The 19,117-nt window shown below is 39.3% G+C and overlaps 1 protein-coding gene across 1 annotated transcript; it reads left to right on the top strand.

The window, feature by feature from the left end:
• Window positions 1–1,926: 1,926 nt before the first annotated feature.
• Window positions 1,927–16,382, top strand: supv3l1 (Suv3 like RNA helicase). The gene is made up of 15 exons (XM_002936868.5): window positions 1,927–2,389; window positions 3,293–3,370; window positions 3,453–3,560; window positions 4,370–4,484; window positions 5,652–5,820; window positions 7,469–7,580; window positions 7,874–7,951; window positions 9,127–9,218; window positions 9,691–9,871; window positions 11,071–11,164; window positions 12,589–12,808; window positions 13,314–13,394; window positions 14,214–14,390; window positions 15,144–15,292; window positions 15,849–16,382. Exons 1-15 carry the CDS (start codon window positions 1,966–1,968, stop codon window positions 16,255–16,257), a joined length of 2,487 nt encoding a protein of 828 aa, XP_002936914.2. The 5' UTR covers window positions 1,927–1,965; the 3' UTR covers window positions 16,258–16,382.
• Window positions 16,383–19,117: the final 2,735 nt, after the last annotated feature.

Raw genomic sequence — 19,117 nt, 5'->3', positions numbered from 1 at the left:
AAACCACAATCACAAATCACAGACAATTTGGACACCCTTGGCCTTTCATATCTCACATTCACTTACAAAGTCGCTTCACAAATAGTGATACCTACCACCATTTACCTCTCTTCATGTGCCCAGATGAGTAACTGCCCCTCATAATTCTAGGCCTGATGTTAACCAGCAGTCTCATACTCTGGGAGTTGGAATCCCAGGTGAAGGTGGAGCAGATGGTTTAAACAGGAGAGATGACACAGCTTTGTGCAGCAGGTGGAGATGTTGAAATCCACAGATTTGCCCACTGTCCAGTGATGTTATGAACCTGTGCTACATGTAATAGCATGTTGTTATTATTGGCTAGATTACACATTTATTTGCACTTACCACAGCCAGGTTGAACTTTGAAATGAGAAGCCAGGAACGATGTTACTGTCCCCTGATGCAGTTTCATCCTCCTGGACCCCGGGGAACAGGAATAGCTGTAATAGCTTGGCTGATGGCTGCATTTAAAGGAAAAAAATCATTTTAATAATGGTCATTGTATTTAATATTAGAAGTCCATATGAAGGGTTTTGATTTTGTAAAAATAGCAAATAGGTTGGAAACTCCTGCCTTAGGGTATCCTTTTTCTTTATGTTTCAATCTGTTTGTCCAGTCTGTGATCCAAATCAGATTCTGAGCTTCAAAGTCTCAGTTTATTGTTTTTTTTATCCCTGTATTATTGTTCCTGATCTGTTTTTTTTAGCATAGCTTTGCCTTTGCAGACATCTTTACCTATTTTGAAGCAAAACATCTTTACCTATTTTGAATTCATCAGAATGTGTACTTTCCAAAAATATATAGGTTTCCGGGGGTCTCTGTATAGTTAGTGGGTCTTACGGCAGATGATACGCTATCAGGGGGCTCTGTGTGCAAAAGCTGATTTGCAGGCAAGAAATCCATATGCGCTATTTTCATTTGGCGTCCGTACATATCGCATACTTTGGTATATCTATGCATATTGGGCATCAAATTGTTCAGTAGACCTCTTGTGTTCACATTTGGTGTGATGTGTCATTGGATGTAAGAAACTGTGTGAGATAAATGTGGCAAATTACAACATATAGGCAATTTTCAGAAATTTCATAAATACTGCTAAGTTTAGGAAAGCTTTGCAGATTGGTACTTTGGTGTTCAAAGGAAACTCTAACTGTGTTGTATTCATCAGAATGTTTACTTTTCAGAAGTATATGGTTTTCAGGGGTCGCTGTACAGTTAGGGGGTTTTACGAAATATAATACACAACAGGGGGTCTTATTTGCAGATGCTGAGTTAGCCCCTGAGAAACTTCAAATGCACTGATTTGCATCTGTGGTCCGTACATATCACATACTTTGGTAAATCTGTGCATGTTGGGCATCCAACTGTCCAGTAGACCTCTGGCATTCATATTTAGAGTGATGTGTTATTGTATGTAAGAAATTCTGTCAGATAAATTCGGCAAATTGCAACAATCTATTCTTCCAAGGGCTGGACAAATTAAAACTGCTTCTGCGGGCATAAAGCCATGCCAAAGTCATGGCTGCAGTAAGGAGTACTAGGCTGGGGTGGTGTGGGGCATTTTTCATTAGAAAGTTTATTGGTGAAATGGCTATTCCAGTATAACTTTGTCACATCCCTTCTCTGAACCTGCAGAGCCCCAGTACAAAGATCCAGCACCCAGCTAAGGAAGGGGGGCTGCAGGGTTTGACGCTGGGCCAGACTCTGGAGCTCTGATTTCTGAGTGGGTAGTGGGGGGTAAATGTGTTCCATCAGTGAGAATCACTTGTTTCTGCAAGTAATTTGGCACTGGCAGCTTTGCGTACAAAAAGCAGCTAAAGAACATAGCAGTGTGAGTGTGATGATAGCTGTAGTTCAGCACTTATTAACTCCCAGTCCCAGTGCTACATCGCTTGCACTTTCGGAGCTGGGGGACCACACATTTTCCGGGATTGGGGATTGTCAATGTCAAACAGGCAAAACTTTGGTTGCCAAATGCTTCAGGTCCTTCCGTGTGACGCCATCAGAATGCGCCGGCTGTTGTCATGCTGCTCTTGCTGGGCATGCGGGCTGTTGTGGGACAAGTGTAGTGCAGCTGCAGAACTCCTTGGTCCATGTGGCTTTATTGCAATGTATCTGAAGCGCTTGCCGCCAGTTATTCGTTGCTGCCTTCAGCCGGTGCTTCGGGAAGTTCATTCAACTATTCATAGAAAATCCTGTGCCCTTGTATCGGGTTCTAGGTTCCATGGACTCGGGGTGCAGAGCAGGACCTTGCATGGAGGAGAAAGCAAGCCACCAGACACTTCGCTGTTTGTTCCAGTGCAGCTCAGACCCACAGAGATTGGGGACACAGACATTGGCGCTGAACTAACTCAGCCTCTAAATAAGAGTAAGACCTTGGGGATTATGTAGGTCAGAGAGCTGGGTGTCATACAGGGTGTCATACAGATGTTGTACAACTACAACTCCCATCGTCATACCTCATCCAGAGATTGCCAGTAACGGGTTGGCCTACCCTCCAGCTTTTGCTAATACCCATGAATGATCAAATTGCATTAGTGTGACTAGTAGACCTGGGGGCTGATCAATAAGCATGCCAGTGTGGAAGTGCGCTCCTAATCCTGTCATTGACATTGAAATGTCTTCAATATTTATACTAAAATGCTGAATTCAAACACTTTTTGTAGTTATCCATGGACCACCAGGGGTTGTGGGAGCATCTCAAGGCTAATTATAAGAGACATCCCCTGGTCTAGAGAGTGGCATTTCAAATCAGTTTGTGGTCATTTATTTTATACATTATTTTTTCTTTTATAAATTATTTTGTTCTGTAGTTAAGAAATGAAACTCACCTATACATTCACCCATGCAAAGGCCTCATACTTCCATAACAAAACAATGTAAGGAAACTGAATGCCTGTACTGATTTGTTATATAAGGATGTCATTGATCAGACTGAATGTATTAAGAAATATGACATGCTTTCTTTCTTTCTTTCTACTCTTTCCTATCTTCTTTCGCTTCTTCCTTCTTCTCTTTATGTTAAATAAAACTCGATAAAAAACAACTTTAAAAAAAAAAGAAATGAAACACACACTGTAGCAATAAGGTAATTTTTCTGGATGCTGGAACTAAGACAAACAATACATTCTACACTAATTGAAAGTTTTTGTTTGGAAAGATGCAGTACAACAAATAATTCAATATGCAAAAGTTCATTTAAAAGCTTTCTCCTACATTACTACTTCACTGTGCTACATAAATTGTGTTAAACGCTATGTTTAATCTATAGGTGACGTCCTGAAAACGTTAAACAAGTTTTATAAAAGGAAAGAAATGCAGAGACTGGGAGCTGAAAATGGTTTAGATGGTAAGAGAGAGAAAACATGCATGTTGTTTTATCCAAGCCGTACCTTGCGTGATCTGTTAATGTGCTTTTCTGTCATTCCTAGCTCGTCTCTTCCACCAAGCTTTTATTAGCTTTAGAAAATACGCTATGGAGACTGATCCTTTGCATGTGGACTTGCATATTATATTGAATGATATTTGCTGTGGGGTTGGTAAGTAAAATATATGTAAATATGAATTGTCTCAGACTTAGTCATACATATATTTTATAATTTTATTAGGTGTTCTGTTCATAATGTTCATATTTAATAAAGAGCATGGTAGTTGCAATGTAATGGAAAAGTGCAATTTTCTCCTGTGTATCACCCCCCCCCCCCCCGTGGCAGCCCATGTGGTGAGAGGTGGAAATATGTCTTCTTAGCAAATGCCTGGTGTGCCATCAATTCCCTCATTTACACATAAAAATAGATTTTATTATAAATACTTACAAGCAGCATTGTGGCCCAGTGATTAGCACTTCTGCCTTGCAGCACTGAGGTCCTGAGTTTAATCCTAGCCAGGGCACTTGCTGCAAGGAGTTTGTATGTTCTCTCTGTGTCTGTGTGGGTTTTCTCCCACACTCCAGAAACATAATGGCAGGTTAAAGGAAAAGTAACACTAACATTTTGTAAGTAAAAAATCTATTCTACCCTGCCCCAAAAATTGCCCAAATCCTTCAAACCATTTAGTATTTTGAATGCTTTATTACAAAATACCTGTTAAAACTTGGCTTCCGGTCATTTAAAAAAAAGGCGATACGGCGATGAGGGGAAGCATCCACTATGTGGCGATCGATTGATCGATCCTAGCCTGACTCCTTCCTATACAGATGAAATGCGATAGGGACCTTGAATAGTAATCTCCTCTTGAGCAGTGAATGATGAACAATCTCTGTAAACGCTGCGGAGATGTGTTGGCGCTATATAAATAACAGGAAATAAATAAAAATAAGTAAACAATGTTTTTTTTCCCCCCCTTGTAGGCCATGTTGATGACCTATTCCCATTTTTTATGAGACATGCAAAACAGATATTCCCAATGTTGGATTGTATGGATGATCTTCGCAAAATTAGTGATTTGAGGCTACCTCCTAATTGGTAAGTTTTAAACTGTTTAGAAAATGTTAGGTGGTAGTAAGCCTTGCATAAGATACATAATGGCATACTCATTTTTCTGGTAGTGCTTTCAGTTCATTTTGAAAGATCTTCTGCTTGTAGAGGAGCATTTACCTAGGAACGCTGACTTGTTTGTTGATGAGGTTCATCAATCGTAGACAATGTTTTTTATTCATATGAGTGAAAATTGGCTCACTATGGCTAATAGGGGTGCTTAAATTGCTGTGGTTTTTTCCTCAGAGAACTGAGGTAATCTAAATGCTACTGAAAAATTTCTGTGCGCCATCAGCTTAAGCCAATCACTGTCTTGCTCAAAACGAAGAGGTGGTATTAGATCAATAACTTGAAACAAGACCTAGCTTTTGATAGTGAGTTATAATTTCCCAAGTGCATGAAAGAGTTTCAGCAGATGGGTGTTTTGCTATGTACTGAGGTTGTGTCCAGCCATTGAATGTAGTGAATAACCCTATAATGATGAATGCAGGATCATAACAGCACGAAAATGCTATCTGTAGCTGACCTAGAGGCAGCAAGGGTCTTTGCACTTGGCCCCTAACTCATTGCAACCAATACAATATTTGCATAATTTTTCTACCTACAGTTGGCTGAATAAGCTCATTGCTGATTTATTGGTTGTTATGGGTTACTGCCCAGGTGCAAATATGTCCAGTGTTAATAAATAAGCCCTACCGTGTTCTACTTTTATTTGTTTCCACCTGAGGCAAGTACACATCGTCATGCTTATGATGAGTTCACCATAACAGGGAGAGGTCAAGCTTTTACCTTGCCTGGGAGTATTTAGTAAATTCACCAAAATGCAGCACAGCCTGAATGCAGGGACTATTTCTAATCTGAACATTGCCTTACAAGAGAGTATAACCATTGCAAATCAGATAAGCAAAAACACAACTTTTAAAATAAAGGCATCATTTACAAGGAAAACCATTTCTACTCAGTTGTAATTACTACATTTTCAGTGTAATTGAAATTTTCTCTGATTGCAAATATATTGGGAATATATATAGAGTAAAATAATGTTAAGGTGTAAAGAAATATGTGAGTTTTCTAAAAAAAAAAAAATCTAATAGTCTATTTTTATTGAGATATCATGATCTTACTGTGGGAACCTTACTGTTCACTTATACATAGGTATCCTGAGGCCAGAGCCATCCAGCGCAAGATAATCATCCACGCAGGGCCTACTAATAGTGGCAAGACTTATCATGCTATCCAGAGGTATCTGTCTGCGAAATCTGGGGTGTATTGTGGCCCTCTGAAATTGCTGGCTCATGAAATCTACCAAAAGAGTAATGATTCGGTTAGTATGCTGCAAGCTTTAATAACCGGTGCATCTCATTTCTCCGTCTGTCTGTGTATCTATCATGTTTGCTGTTTATTCAAAAAGATTGTCTACATTATTATTATTATTATCATTTATTTACAAAGTGGGTTACATACATGGACATACAGAGTAACATATAAAGCAATCAATAACCGATACAAGAGGTGAAGAGAGCCCTGCCCAAAAGGACTTACAATCTACAAGGAGAAAGGGTTGAGACACAAGGTGTGGGAATGGGCAAGATCACAGTTAAGCTATGTTAGAGGTGTGGCACAGGTTATTGCTTTTAGCAGCACACTGAGGTTATGTTTAACTAAATTAGGGTAAGCTTCTCTAAATAAATGTGTTTTTAGAGATTTTTTCAGCATAGCTGAAATAATCTTTTGAAAAAGAACTACTTTCTGTTTGGGTTTTGGTTCCAGGGCTTAAAGGGGTGGTTCATCTTCAAGTTAACTTTTAGTATGTTATAGAATGGCCTATTCTTAGCAACCTTTTGACTGGTCTTCATTATGTATTTTTTTTTTATAGTTTTTGCCTTTCTCTTCTGGCTCTTTACAACTTTCAAATGGTGGTAACTGGCCTAGCAGCAAAAATATTCCTCTGTGAGGCCACAGTTTTATTAATATTGTTACTTTTTATTCCTTATCTTTCTGTTTAAGCTCTCCTTCATATTCCTGTTATTCTTTTAATCCACTGCCTGGTTGCTAGGTTAAATTGGACCCTAGCAACCAGATAGTTACTGAAGTCCCAAATTAGCTGCTGAATAAACTGCTAAATAATTCAAAACCCGCAAATAATAAAAAAAAATAAGATTAAATGCAAATTGTCTCAGAATAGCACTTCCTTAGTTAAACTAAAAGTTGATTCAAAGGTGAACTACTCCTTTACCTCAATTTAGCATTGTTTTCTGTCTGTGGTGTGTGCATTGTAACAATCAAGGCAAGCTTCTACGCTTCAGTTTGTTTGTTACTATGCAGTATAGATCATGGCTGCATGTAAACCAACCTTACAGAGACAAGCATTTTTCCCTTTTAACAGCCAATGCAGGCATATTCAAGCATACATGACACTACTTGCCTAAATCCCTAAAATTTGCTTTTTGCCCCTTGAATACCATTACACTGATGATTTTTTTTTTTAAATTAAAATCTTAAGATCTTAAGGGCTTATACACTAACACAGGGGCACCCATAGCTACCACTCAGAAATTACTTTTGATAAGTGTTCTACTGGTTGAAAAATGAACGTGACGTTCTAACTGTTTGCACTGCATTGTTGCAATTTAACATTAATAATAGTAAACCATCATTCTCAGTGTTTTGGCCATTACAGATATTTTCAGATCTACATTCACTACAGATCACTTAGATTGTAAGCTCTACGGGACAGGGACCTCCTACTTACTGTGTCTCATATCACATAGCACTTAATCCCTGTGTATTTATACTTATTTTTTGTATTTATTATAACACTTGTCCTCCCTGTGTGTAATTTTGTATATTGTAAGATTGTACAGTGCTGCATACCCTTGTGGCGCTTTATAAATAGTTATACATACATATATACATTATTTTTTTAATTTGTCATTCTTGTACGTCGTCCTCATTTGTTGCTTTTTTTACAGGGTGTGCCTTGTGACCTTATTACAGGAGAAGAACTGGTGTTTGTGGATCCAGAAGGCAGGCCTTCAGCCCATGCAGCTTGTACAATTGAAATGTGCAGTGTGACTTCACCGTGTATGTATATTTTTCATTCTTCTTCTATAATTGTTTTAGGAAATTCCATTTTTATGTAGTTTTACCATGTGTATTTCATCTGAGAAATCTTGTTTTCCCTTTGCCCTGTGATTTTACATGTGGCATTTTCTTGTAGGTCTCATTGAAATCAGACAAATTGCATTGAGTGTTTTTGTGTGTGTAAATTTGCAATGGAAGTAGGGGAACACTACTTGTCTTGATTCTGTTATTAGTGTTCAGAAAGTATTGACCACAGCCTTCTGTATGTGATTCGTGTCTTTGTTCTCTATCAGATGAGGTGGCTGTCATAGATGAAATACAGATGATCAGAGATCCTTCCAGAGGTTGGGCCTGGACCAGAGCACTTTTAGGTAACAGCTTATTAAAATACCGTTTCAGTATGCTTGTTTATTCCAGCAGATGGCTGTAATTCTATGTGCTTCCTGGCCACGCAAACCAATAGATGCAATTTAAACCCCAATGGGTTCAAATGAAAACAGCAATACTTGCTGTATCAGGCAGTTTCAACTTATATCAGTAGGAAGCGGCATGGGTGGTTTCATGTGTTTCTTCACCAGCTACAATACCATTTTAAGCCAGTGCCATGTCATTAACTTCAGACTCTGACTCAGCTTGTACATCCACCTTTAAATAATGGTGCAGTGATTCCAAAAACAATATCTCCACATCCTAAATACATACAAGGATATTGACACCCCAAATACATTGAATTGAAGGTCAGTGGGCTTTTTAGCCGCAAATACATAAATAACAAATAGCAAATACAGTAAATCCTGACACCCTCCCAATCCTGATCCAGCCCAACCTGCAATGCTTCCATCATTTATATATCTGCAACTAAACTGCCCATTTCTGAAGTCCCCAGAGGGGACAGGTTAGCCACAAGTCAATAAAATAAAGCAGCAGATGGGGTTGAGCCAGGGGAGATGTGCCAGAGGAGCCTATGACAGGGGGACTGATGTCACTTGCAGGGGTAGCTCTGGGCACAGATAGGTCTGCCACCCACTGGAGACATAAATTGCCATCCTGAACCTGCCTTACCCAAATTTCCCTGATCAGCCTCCTACTGGTCAAAATTAGCTCAGAAACCCTCTGCCCTGCTGAAAATGCCTCTGTGTGTCACCTAGTGGAAGATCTGGGAATAGCACCCAGCAGAAGAAATAGGAGGAAAATCACTGTCTCATAAGAAAGGGGGATAATAATTGAATAGCTGAGATTTTAGTTGCCTGAGGGCAATAAGTCATGCTGCATTTTCTTGTGGCTACAACATGCCAGAAAATACCTTGCCATAAGAGGTAATGAGAAATGCAAGGCAACTTGCATTTATTTGAAGTGTCCTTGTCCTTAACATAACATATAAAAGGATTCAGTATTAGGGTCATCCTGTGCACTCTGCAATGTTTTTACTAGCACGTGGATAGAAAACTGCATATTAATTTCTCATAGACAGATTAGGTTAGAGAACAGTGCTTGTGCTGTGCTTGACTTGGTGGGGCTTCCCCATTTATTGAATTATTTATTCTAGGACTCTGTGCAGAAGAAATCCATATCTGTGGTGAAGGAGCTGCTATCAACCTGGTGACTGAGCTTATGTTTACGACAGGAGAGGAAGTAGAGGTATAGTGTAATAGTGTAGAATTTGGCAGCCTGCTGAATTGCTCTGTGGTACAGTGAGCCAATATAAATTATGCAAAGGGGTCATGTTATTGGACATATCTAGTTTGAAAAATACAGTTTTATAGAGAGCCAGCTAATTATAAATGACTCGTACAACTTAGGAGACCAACACCTGTGCGCCTTCACTAAGTCCTTAGGCAAAGATATACCCAAGCCCACGACCCTGAGTTTTGTTGCAGTGAATGCTAATACCTAAAATAATATAATCTAATAATTTTTCTTTCCATGTTTGTATCTGCTGAGGTATTTCCTATGTATTTTAACATTTATGCAAGTGAATTCCTCAGGAGTTATGACCAAAATATTGTAAATTCAAATATACAGATGCTATAAGACAATATTAGAAAACCTATTTCTGGCAAACTAATGGAGGATAAAAAAAGGGTATCTTAGATGTGTGTTGTACTTCTAGGTGAGAAATTATGAGAGGCTGACACCGCTTAAGATTCTCGACCAGGCTTTGGAATCCCTAGATAATCTCCGCCCAGGCGATTGCATAGTCTGTTTCAATAAGAATGACATCTACTCTGTGAGCCGACAAATTGAAGCACGTAGTTTAGAATGTGCCGTGATTTATGGCAGCCTCCCCCCAGGTGTGTATAGCTTTATCTTTCTGACCTGATAATGTAATGCTTTTTTTTTTTCTCTTTTACTATGAATTTAACAGAGAAGGAAAGTCATTTTAGCATTTTACTGCCGATAGATTAGCGGCATTAGTGCTACATAGAACGCTATATTTATTCTGCAGAAAGCTTTACCATACAGCCGTAGAATTTCCCTGTCATTTTAGCTTGGTCTCAGTAGTTTCCATGCTGCAACTCTAGCTGCCCGTAGCTCAGATTACACATTCTTATGAATTCTTATGGGAGGGGGAGCAAAAAAAAGGGAGAGGAGAGAGCTGTGCAGACTCCTGCCAGTGCCCTGAAGGAGAAGAAGTCTGATACCAAAGAACATGTTTACACAAAAGACAAGAAATTGTGTGTTTCTTTTGATACAGCGTGAGTGCTTATGGCTGTATTTACATAGAACTTTCTGATAAAGCTTGCTTAGTTTTTACCTTTCCTTCTTTAATAGTTTACACTTGTAGCTAAGCTGTTTTTACAGCAGAACACTACAAACCTGCTTCAATGAACCCACTTTTTCAGCACTTTTGGTGTTCCATGTGACATTAATACTGTTGTTTAGTGTTACATGTTTTTAGGCGGCTAGCCACCAGTGCCACAACACAAGTATCAAGTTGTTCCCTTGGCAGCTCTGGACAGCATAGCATTTTTAAAAGTTCTTTTGAGACACATTGCCATGGATACTTGCCAATATATAATATGCTGCCCAGCAGCTTGCAGCCATAGTTATTAGCCATGCCATGATCCCTGAAACTGAAGCTCTGGGACACCAGTCGTCACCTTTATGAGTGCCTATGGATGATACAATTGAGCAAAGCAGTCCATTCAAGGGCTATGGCACATGGTGTTTTGATTGCTGCAAGGTTGCCTGGGAGAACCATGCTGGTCAAAGCACCCTTACCTGCCTGTCACCACATCCCATTTAAAATTACTTGCATACATTTTATCTTTGTTCTTATTGTCAAAGTAGGTAGATTACTATTGGGACAGCAATGCTGCAATCACAGCGTGATGGAAAAATTTGGGTGGTTATAAGGGGAGGCTAAAATTAAGTTCTGTATACTGCACTATGTATGCTGCATTCTTAAAGAGGCAACTCTTTTTTTTTTTTTTTTTACATTTGCTGTGTATGATGCAGTGATCATAGAAAATATTATTGCATTTTTTAGGGACTAAACTTGCCCAAGCAAAGAAATTCAATGATCCTGCTGATCCCTGTAAAATCCTGGTGGCTACAGATGCTATAGGAATGGGCCTTAATCTGTAAGTAAAGAAACATTTCATATGCTATTCATTTTCTCTAGGGAGATCTGTGTACTGGCTTGTGTGTAAATTGGGTAAATGGAATTAAAAAGAAATGTAGTGCCTTTAATTTTTGCCTTATTAGGGTAGATACAAGGATTAATACATGTAAAGCCACTGCATAGTGTTGGAACAACCCGTAAATGTAGCAGTGAAAAAGCAGAGAAGGATTTATTTGTGAGTCAGTAGGGTTACATATCAGTTAGGGCTCTGGCACACGGGGAGATTAGTCGCCCGCGGCAAAACTCCCTGTTCGCGGGCGACTAATCTCCCCGAGTGCCAGAGCCCTTAAGTACCAGTAAAAGATCAAGCAAATCAAGAGAGAGTTGGTTTTCCAAGAAAAGGCTAAAGTTCAGCGTGTGGGAAATAAGATACCCAGAGAGGGAATTTATCACATGGTATCATTCCAAGGAGGTGAGAAGGGACTTGGGAGTGTAACAATAAAACACACCTTGGTGCTGCAACACTGGCACACAATGTGATACTATATCAGCAGTTTGGCAGAACTTGTGACTATCACTATGCATGTCACTTCCTTATATATATTTTGTGTGCTGTGTATATTCAGCACTGACAAGTATGAATGGGAAAGAAAGTTTAATAGAGTTATTACAAACATGTTAATATGGCATAAGGGACAGGTGTAAAGGCACGGGGCCACATACTTAATGTTAATTTGATTTCTAAACCCCATTTTGGGTTCCTGTTTTGGACATGGTGCAGTGATCACAGTCTCACAGCAGATCTGAGATGCACAAAGGGGAAAACATATTTACTTTCTTCACTGTGCCCTCATTTGCTCAATTCCCATACAGTTGTCATATTTCAGACTAATATTTAGGAGTTGATAGGTAGTTAAATGTGGCAGGGTTGGCACATCTATGTATTTTAGCATAGGTAGCTGTGGACTGGTGCCTAAGATCGCAGCTTCAGGGGGGCTATGTCAAGTTGAATGGAGTTATTATCCAGCAGTACTGCTGGGCTTTTTTCACATGAGATGTGTCTTTGCCTTTGTATATTATATTCCACAACATATATAATGCTAGAATAGTTATCCAAAGTTTCAAATCAAACAACACATTTTATTGTTTTCATATATTTATATATGTCAGAGAAGAGAAAGTAATTGACTTTTTTTTTATATTCTTTTTCTTGACAAATCAAATATTTTGGTAGCAGTTGTGAATTAAAATCTAATTGCTAGGTTTAAGGTTTTGTTTGTAAAGCTTTGTGCGTATTCACTGTTTATATAAGTATAGCAGCTAGTAGGAAGGAAACTTAGATAATGTCTCAGGATCACTACATGGTTGGTTCTGGTTTGAATTTGTTCTTTAACCTTCACCCCCAAGTAACCTGTGTGCTTTCTGAACCCCCCACCTTCCTAGGAGCATTAAAAGGATCATCTTTAATTCCCTGGTAAAACCAAGCATAAATGAGAAAGGGGAGAAAGAGATTGATACCATCTCCACCTCTCAGGCCCTGCAGATAGCAGGTCGTGCCGGCAGGTTTAGCAGCATGTTTAAGGATGGAGAAGTTACTACAATGTTCCGTGATGACTTGCCTCTGCTCAAAGAGATTATGAGGAAACCAGTCACTGCCATAGAGGTAAGAGGCTCATCCAAACTTCCTGTCTGTTCCTATACTTGTACAGACATTTGGTGCCAAGCAACTTTTTAGCAAATTGCCCAGTGTGTGAGATAAAAACAACTTTCTTTGAAAATTGATAAAGGCTTAGTCAGATATCTGTTGCTCCAGGCAAAAATGCCATTAACTAAGGGACTTCTATAGGCTGCAGATGAAATCCATTGCCAAAAGCACTGCAAGGCCTATTTTTATGATCCATGGTGATATGTGAGAGTATATTGTTTTTAGTGATGCCATCAAAATGTAATGTGGAAGACAAATTCACCAGTGTATTGTTTCACAGATATATTTCTCTTTGCAGTGATGGCATTACATCCTGGGGCCAGGTTGTATTTGTGTATAAATATTATTTAGCTGTTGTGATAAAACAACAAAGTATTCCAGAATTTATTATTAGGAGAGATATAGAGTATAGGCACACATTATTGCTTATATAGATATATGTATGTCTTTTTTTTTTCTTTAGACTGCTGGATTGCATCCCACTGCTGACCAAATAGAGATGTTTGCATACCACCTGCCTGATGCAACGTTATCAAATCTTATTGTAAGTATAAAGCAGCAGTGCTGAGAGAGCACCCCAGAATTGGGCCTGTCTGTTTCAGAACATGCAAACAACTGTTCCACCAGTGGGCTCTTGGTTGCTAGGGCTTAATTAATTTAGAAGTCAGAGTGAAAGATGAATAGTACAGAGCTTGAAAGGAATGATAAAAAATTTTAAAAAAAAGCAATTAAAGCAAGTAAATCTTTGCAGTCCATGTGTTTTTGAAAAAGAAAGAAAAATCACAGCACAAGCTTTCTAGCAGCTGGGATCCCTTTATCAGATGGAGGCATTTAGGACTCCTGCACACAGGGAGATTAGTCGCCCGCGAACAGGGGGATTTGTCGCATTATCTCCCCGAAATGCCATCCCACCGGTTAAAATGTAAATCGCCGGTGGGATGGCATACGCGGCGGCGCGATTTCACTGAAAACGCAGAAGTTGCCTTGAGAGGAAACTTCCGCGATTTCACTGAAATCGCGCCACCGCGTATGCCATCCCACCAGAAATTTACATTTTCGCCGGTGGGATGGCATTTTGGGGAGATTAGTCACCCGCGAACAGGGAGATTTGTCGCAGGTGACTAATCTCCATGTGTGCCAGAGCCCTTAGGCGACGAAGGGATTCCTGTGTCCCAAAAGGGTGCATTGTAATTGTTGTATTGCGTTCAGTAAGTTAGATAAATTATTATAGTTGCACCAGGTTTTAAAGGTTCAAGATCAGCAAGCAAGGAGATGAGCTTTATTGTTTTCTTAATGTCTTTCTCATTTGTGTAGGGTGTACCAATCCTTAGAAGGCATTCATACAAATGTGTTTCTTTTGCAGGATATATTTGTCAGCCTTTCTCAGGTTGATGGACTTTATTTTGTATGCAACATCGATGACTTTAAGTTTGTCGCTGATATGATTCAACACATTCCACTAAACCTGAGGGCAAGATATGTATTTTGTACAGCTCCCATCAACCGCAAACAGCCCTTTGTCTGCACGTCGCTGCTAAAGGTACGTTACAGTGTTGTTGGCCTTGCCATCCCCATAATGTTGATGCTGGTTTTCATTTGGGGACGTGCATTTTTAAATTTCTTCTATAACTCTGCATTTGGCTTAGGAAGCTAGGAGTGATCAGGCAGATAATTAGAATATCATTAAATAGCTCCTTTCACCCTTTGTTGTGACTGTTTTGTCTTACAGATAAGTAGACGTCCATTATGCAGGGGAATCTAGTAATCTAATTATCTGCATCGCAAGGACCAAACATGGTTGTTTTAATTTCCCTGTTTGCCCTGCTTAGTTTAAAATAATGACAAAAACCATAGTGATTAAAAAAATAGACAAAGTTTATGTTCAGCACGAGCCCTGTTCATTGAATTAAGATTAAACAAGGGGGTATACTGACCTTTTAAGAGATTCTAACAGAATCCCTGAAATTAGGGGTTTTCCTATACAACTCCTTAAAGCTTTAATATGATGTAAGGGTGCAGTCCTTACACGATCTACTTCTTTGTGTTTTTGTCTAATTGCTTGTTCTATAGCACTGCATTTTAACTTAAATTAGACATGTGTTGAATGCATCATTTTTGGATTTGGCCAAATACTTAATTAAATCTGAACCCTAATTTGCATATACATTCAGTTCTCTAGCTTTTATGTCACATGCTTTTAAGGGTTCCATTTCGATTTGGCTAAGCAGCCATATTAGCATTTTAAATTTGATGGTGGTGAGAGAGGTGTCAAGCTTTTGTTGCTCTTTTGCAGTTTGCTCGGCAGTTCAGCCGCAATGAGCCTCTGACGTTTGACTGGATTTGTAGACATATTAATTGGCCAGTCGCTTCCCCAAAGACCATCAAAGACTTGGTGCACTTGGAGTCAGTTCATGATATCCTGGATCTCTATCTATGGTTAAGGTGAGTTTGTTTAAAGAAATGACTGAAGTACAAATATGGGGCAGATAAAGTATTTAAACTGGATAATAAAAGTTACCAGGCTCACTGCAAAATGGAATATTGCCCATCAGTCAGGACCTATCATAGGCTTCCAATTGGAGACTCTCACTAACCTCAAATAACTGCTGTTCTGGTCATAGGTAATTATCGGTGTCCTTTAAAGTAAAATATTATATATATATATATAATATATATATATATAATATATATATATATATATATATATATATATAATATATATACATATATACAGTTATTGTTTGACTCTAAAACAAACCGGACCGAGGTACTGCCTGGTGGTATTACTGCCTTATTCTGTGCTAACAATGGAAAAGAATAGTAAAACAGGGAAACAATTTGCATGGGGAAAGGGAGGAAGGCACTGACAGTAAAATACTTAAGTGGGGAACTGTTAGGGTGGCACAAGTGAACATGTTCTAGAGCATTTTCATGTTTTAGGTACCTTAAAGTAGGCATTATTTCTCTAAACACATTATTTACTTACTGTATTTTGCAGCTACCGTTTTATGGATATGTTCCCAGATGCTAATCTTGTAAGGGACATACAGAAAGAACTGGACTCTATAATACAGATGGGAGTATATAACATCACTAAACTCATTCGAGCATCAGAAACCCCTGCTTCTGCCTCTGATAATTCTGAAGCTCAAGGGGCCCATGAAAGAAGCGTTCCAAGCCTCAACCACAATATGAACTCCCAGGGACAGAGGAGACCCAGAGGGTCCCAATTAGTCCAGCCATTGCCTGGTAATATGAAGGGCTCGCTTGCCTCCAGATTAGTACAGCAAGGACTTCTTACCCCAGACATGCTGACACAGCTGGAAAAAGAGTGGCAAACACGGCAGCACGACAACGGCAATCGCAGCACACCACAAGTTTTAAAGGGAAAAAGAAAAAAAAAGTAGCACTATGGATTTAGATATATTTTAAATGAACTAAAGAAAAAACTGTAGAACAAATGAATATGTGAATATAACATTGTTTCAAATGTTGGCTATCATTTATAAGATAAAGTCACTATTTATAATAATCATTTTTGTAAGCTCTTCTGTGGTGTCATATCAGGCTCAGTTTGTGCAACCGAAAAGGACGATGATTGCCAATAGTGTATCTGTAGTCATGTAGGCCATCTGAAGTCACATTTACTAACCACTAGTGATTGCCTCATAGGAAGAGGTGGGGTTTCATTCTTTTCATTAATGCAGGAGGCTGAGGAATGCTGGGAATTGTTGTTCATCTGTGGCTCTTTTGCCTTTTTATGTGTGTACAATGTCACTGGGCCTTCTTGGGCCACATGCTAAAGTTTAACTTAAAGGAACAGTAACACCAAAAAACGAAAGTGTATAAAAGTAATTACAATATAATGTACTGTAGCCCTGCACTGGTACAACTGGTGTGTTTGCCTCAGAAAGACTACTATAGTTTATATAAGTAGCCCCTGTGTAGCCATGGGAGCTTGAATGGCTGCCACCATGACTACACAGCAGCTTATTTATATAGTAGCTTTTCTGTAGCAAAAACACCAGAGCAACAGCACATTATATTTTAATTACTTTAAAACACTTTAATTTTTTGGTGTTACTGGTCCTTTAAAGGCACAGTCACACGTGGCAGATGGTCCCCAGGCTGAGTCAAGTGGATCCACTGATACCCATAGCTCCGTGTAGCTCTACATGTGCTGCCTTTGGTAACAGTCATGATAGATCTACAGTGACCGCCTTTTGTCTTTCAGCAGCTCACAGGTGTACATGCTGATTTTTATGCCACAGTGTAGGTTTAAAGGAAAACTATACCCCCAAAATAAATACTTAACCAATAGATAGCTTATACTATTTTAAGTGACCTATTAAAGAATCTTGCCAAACTTGAATATATATATCAGTAAATATTGCCCTTTTACATTCTTTCTCTTGATCCACCATTTTGTGATGGGCTGGGTGCTCCCTCAGAGATCACATGACCAGAAATAATGCAGCTCTATCTGTAACAGGAAGTAGTGTGGGAGTAAAAGACAGGACTCTGTCCATTCATTGGCTGATGGGGCCCAGCATGTATGTGTGCCTTGGCTTGTTTGTGTGCACTGTGAATCCTGTGATCCCAGAAGGCAGCCCTTAATTCTTAAAATGGCAATTTTCTGTTTAGGTTTAACCAATAGCACATACTACTAAAAAAGTATATTTTTATGAAAATGGTTTATTTAGATGAAGCAGGGTTTTACATATGAGCTTGTTTATGCAATATATTTATATAGAGACCTACATTGTTTGGGGGATAGTTTTCCTTTAATAACGACTGCAATTGAACTTTCCTCTCCAAGGTGGATGTACGTAACAGATAAGAGCTCATTGTTTTACACAATTGCACAGGTTTCCTCATATAAGTACAAAGGTCAGTTCAGTCTTTTGTAGCTAAAGGAGTAGAGTATTCACGCTCCTTACTAGCAGGGCTGGACACCATACTGGAAAGGATCTTTGAATTTTTTCCGCGTTTCTAAATTCAGATAAGCTGGCACCCTACATTAAACTTGCTATAATAAAGGGTGCTTGAAAGAGTGGGCAAAAGAACCCAAAGCACAGCATATCATTTCCTTTACAGTGAATGACCTGTGAGTTTTGTATATGCGCCATATCCCATACCTTTTTGTGATAGAAACAGAGCCTGCAACTGCAGGAGGCCCAGTGAATTCACCATTTTATTTGATATTTGATAAATCTGCTCTTTACCTATGACAATATGCATGTATTATATTCCAAAGTCATGTTTGGAAAATAATGGGGAGGCAATTACAGTGGAAATCCTAAGAAACTCACTCAGTGTATTGAACATGTAATGTCACCACTAGAGGTAATTTATTATTGCCCTGGATGCAAGTACCAGAGCACTAAGGGGTGCAAGACCGGGGCCCGAAAGTTCTGCCCCTGCAGGAGATAAACACATGCGGCTTGTTATGAATGCAGCACGGCAATATGCAGGCAGCGGTGTATTGAGAAGAAGGCCCTGCTTCTTGTACTCCATTCTAGGAGCTGCCCTTAGCTCAGCATGTAAAATGCTTTCACGTTGTTCCTTGCTTTGTAAGTGAAGCCTACTTTCGTCTTTATCCAGAATGCTTGGGACCTAGGGTTTTCCGGATAAGGGGTATTTCTGTAATTTTGGTCTCCATACCCAGACCTGGGAGTTACCTGATTTCCTACTCCCTCCCCTGGTCTCCCATCAACTACGTCTTTCCCTCTGTTTTCTAGCTCTCCCCCAATTTTTGTGCAGTCCTGCAAAAGACATCCAGTCCAGTGTACGAAAAAAAATAATATAAATAAACCCAACAAGGTTGTTTTGCCTCCAATAAGGATTAATTATATCTTAGTTGTGATTAAGTACAAGGTATTGTAACAGTGAAAACAGGAGTCATTTTTAAAAATTTGAATTATTTGATTCAAATGGAGTCTATGGGAGATGGCCTTCCCATAATTCAGAGCTTAATGGTTTTCTATATAAGGAATCCTATACCTTTATCTGGATATGTCTTTGGTTGTTGACCTAAGTGAGCACTGACCTGCCCTTATCTGCCTATGTACTACTACTGAACATGATTTGCTGCTATTCCAACCCTTAGGAGGTCCCACTGGCTCTCTGTATAACGGCTGTGACACACAGGGAGATTAGTCGCGCTGCAAAAAATCTCCCTTGTTGCAGGCGACTAATCTCCCTGAAATGCCATCCCACTAGCTAGAATGTAAATCGCCAGTGGGATGGCATACGCGGCAGCGCGAT

The sequence above is a fragment of the Xenopus tropicalis genome, chromosome 7, assembly GCF_000004195.4.
Source record: "Xenopus tropicalis strain Nigerian chromosome 7, UCB_Xtro_10.0, whole genome shotgun sequence".
Lineage (NCBI taxonomy): Eukaryota > Metazoa > Chordata > Amphibia > Anura > Pipidae > Xenopus > Xenopus tropicalis.
The sequence above is the reverse complement of the archived record's forward strand: the minus strand, read 5'-3'. Positions and strand labels throughout refer to the sequence as shown.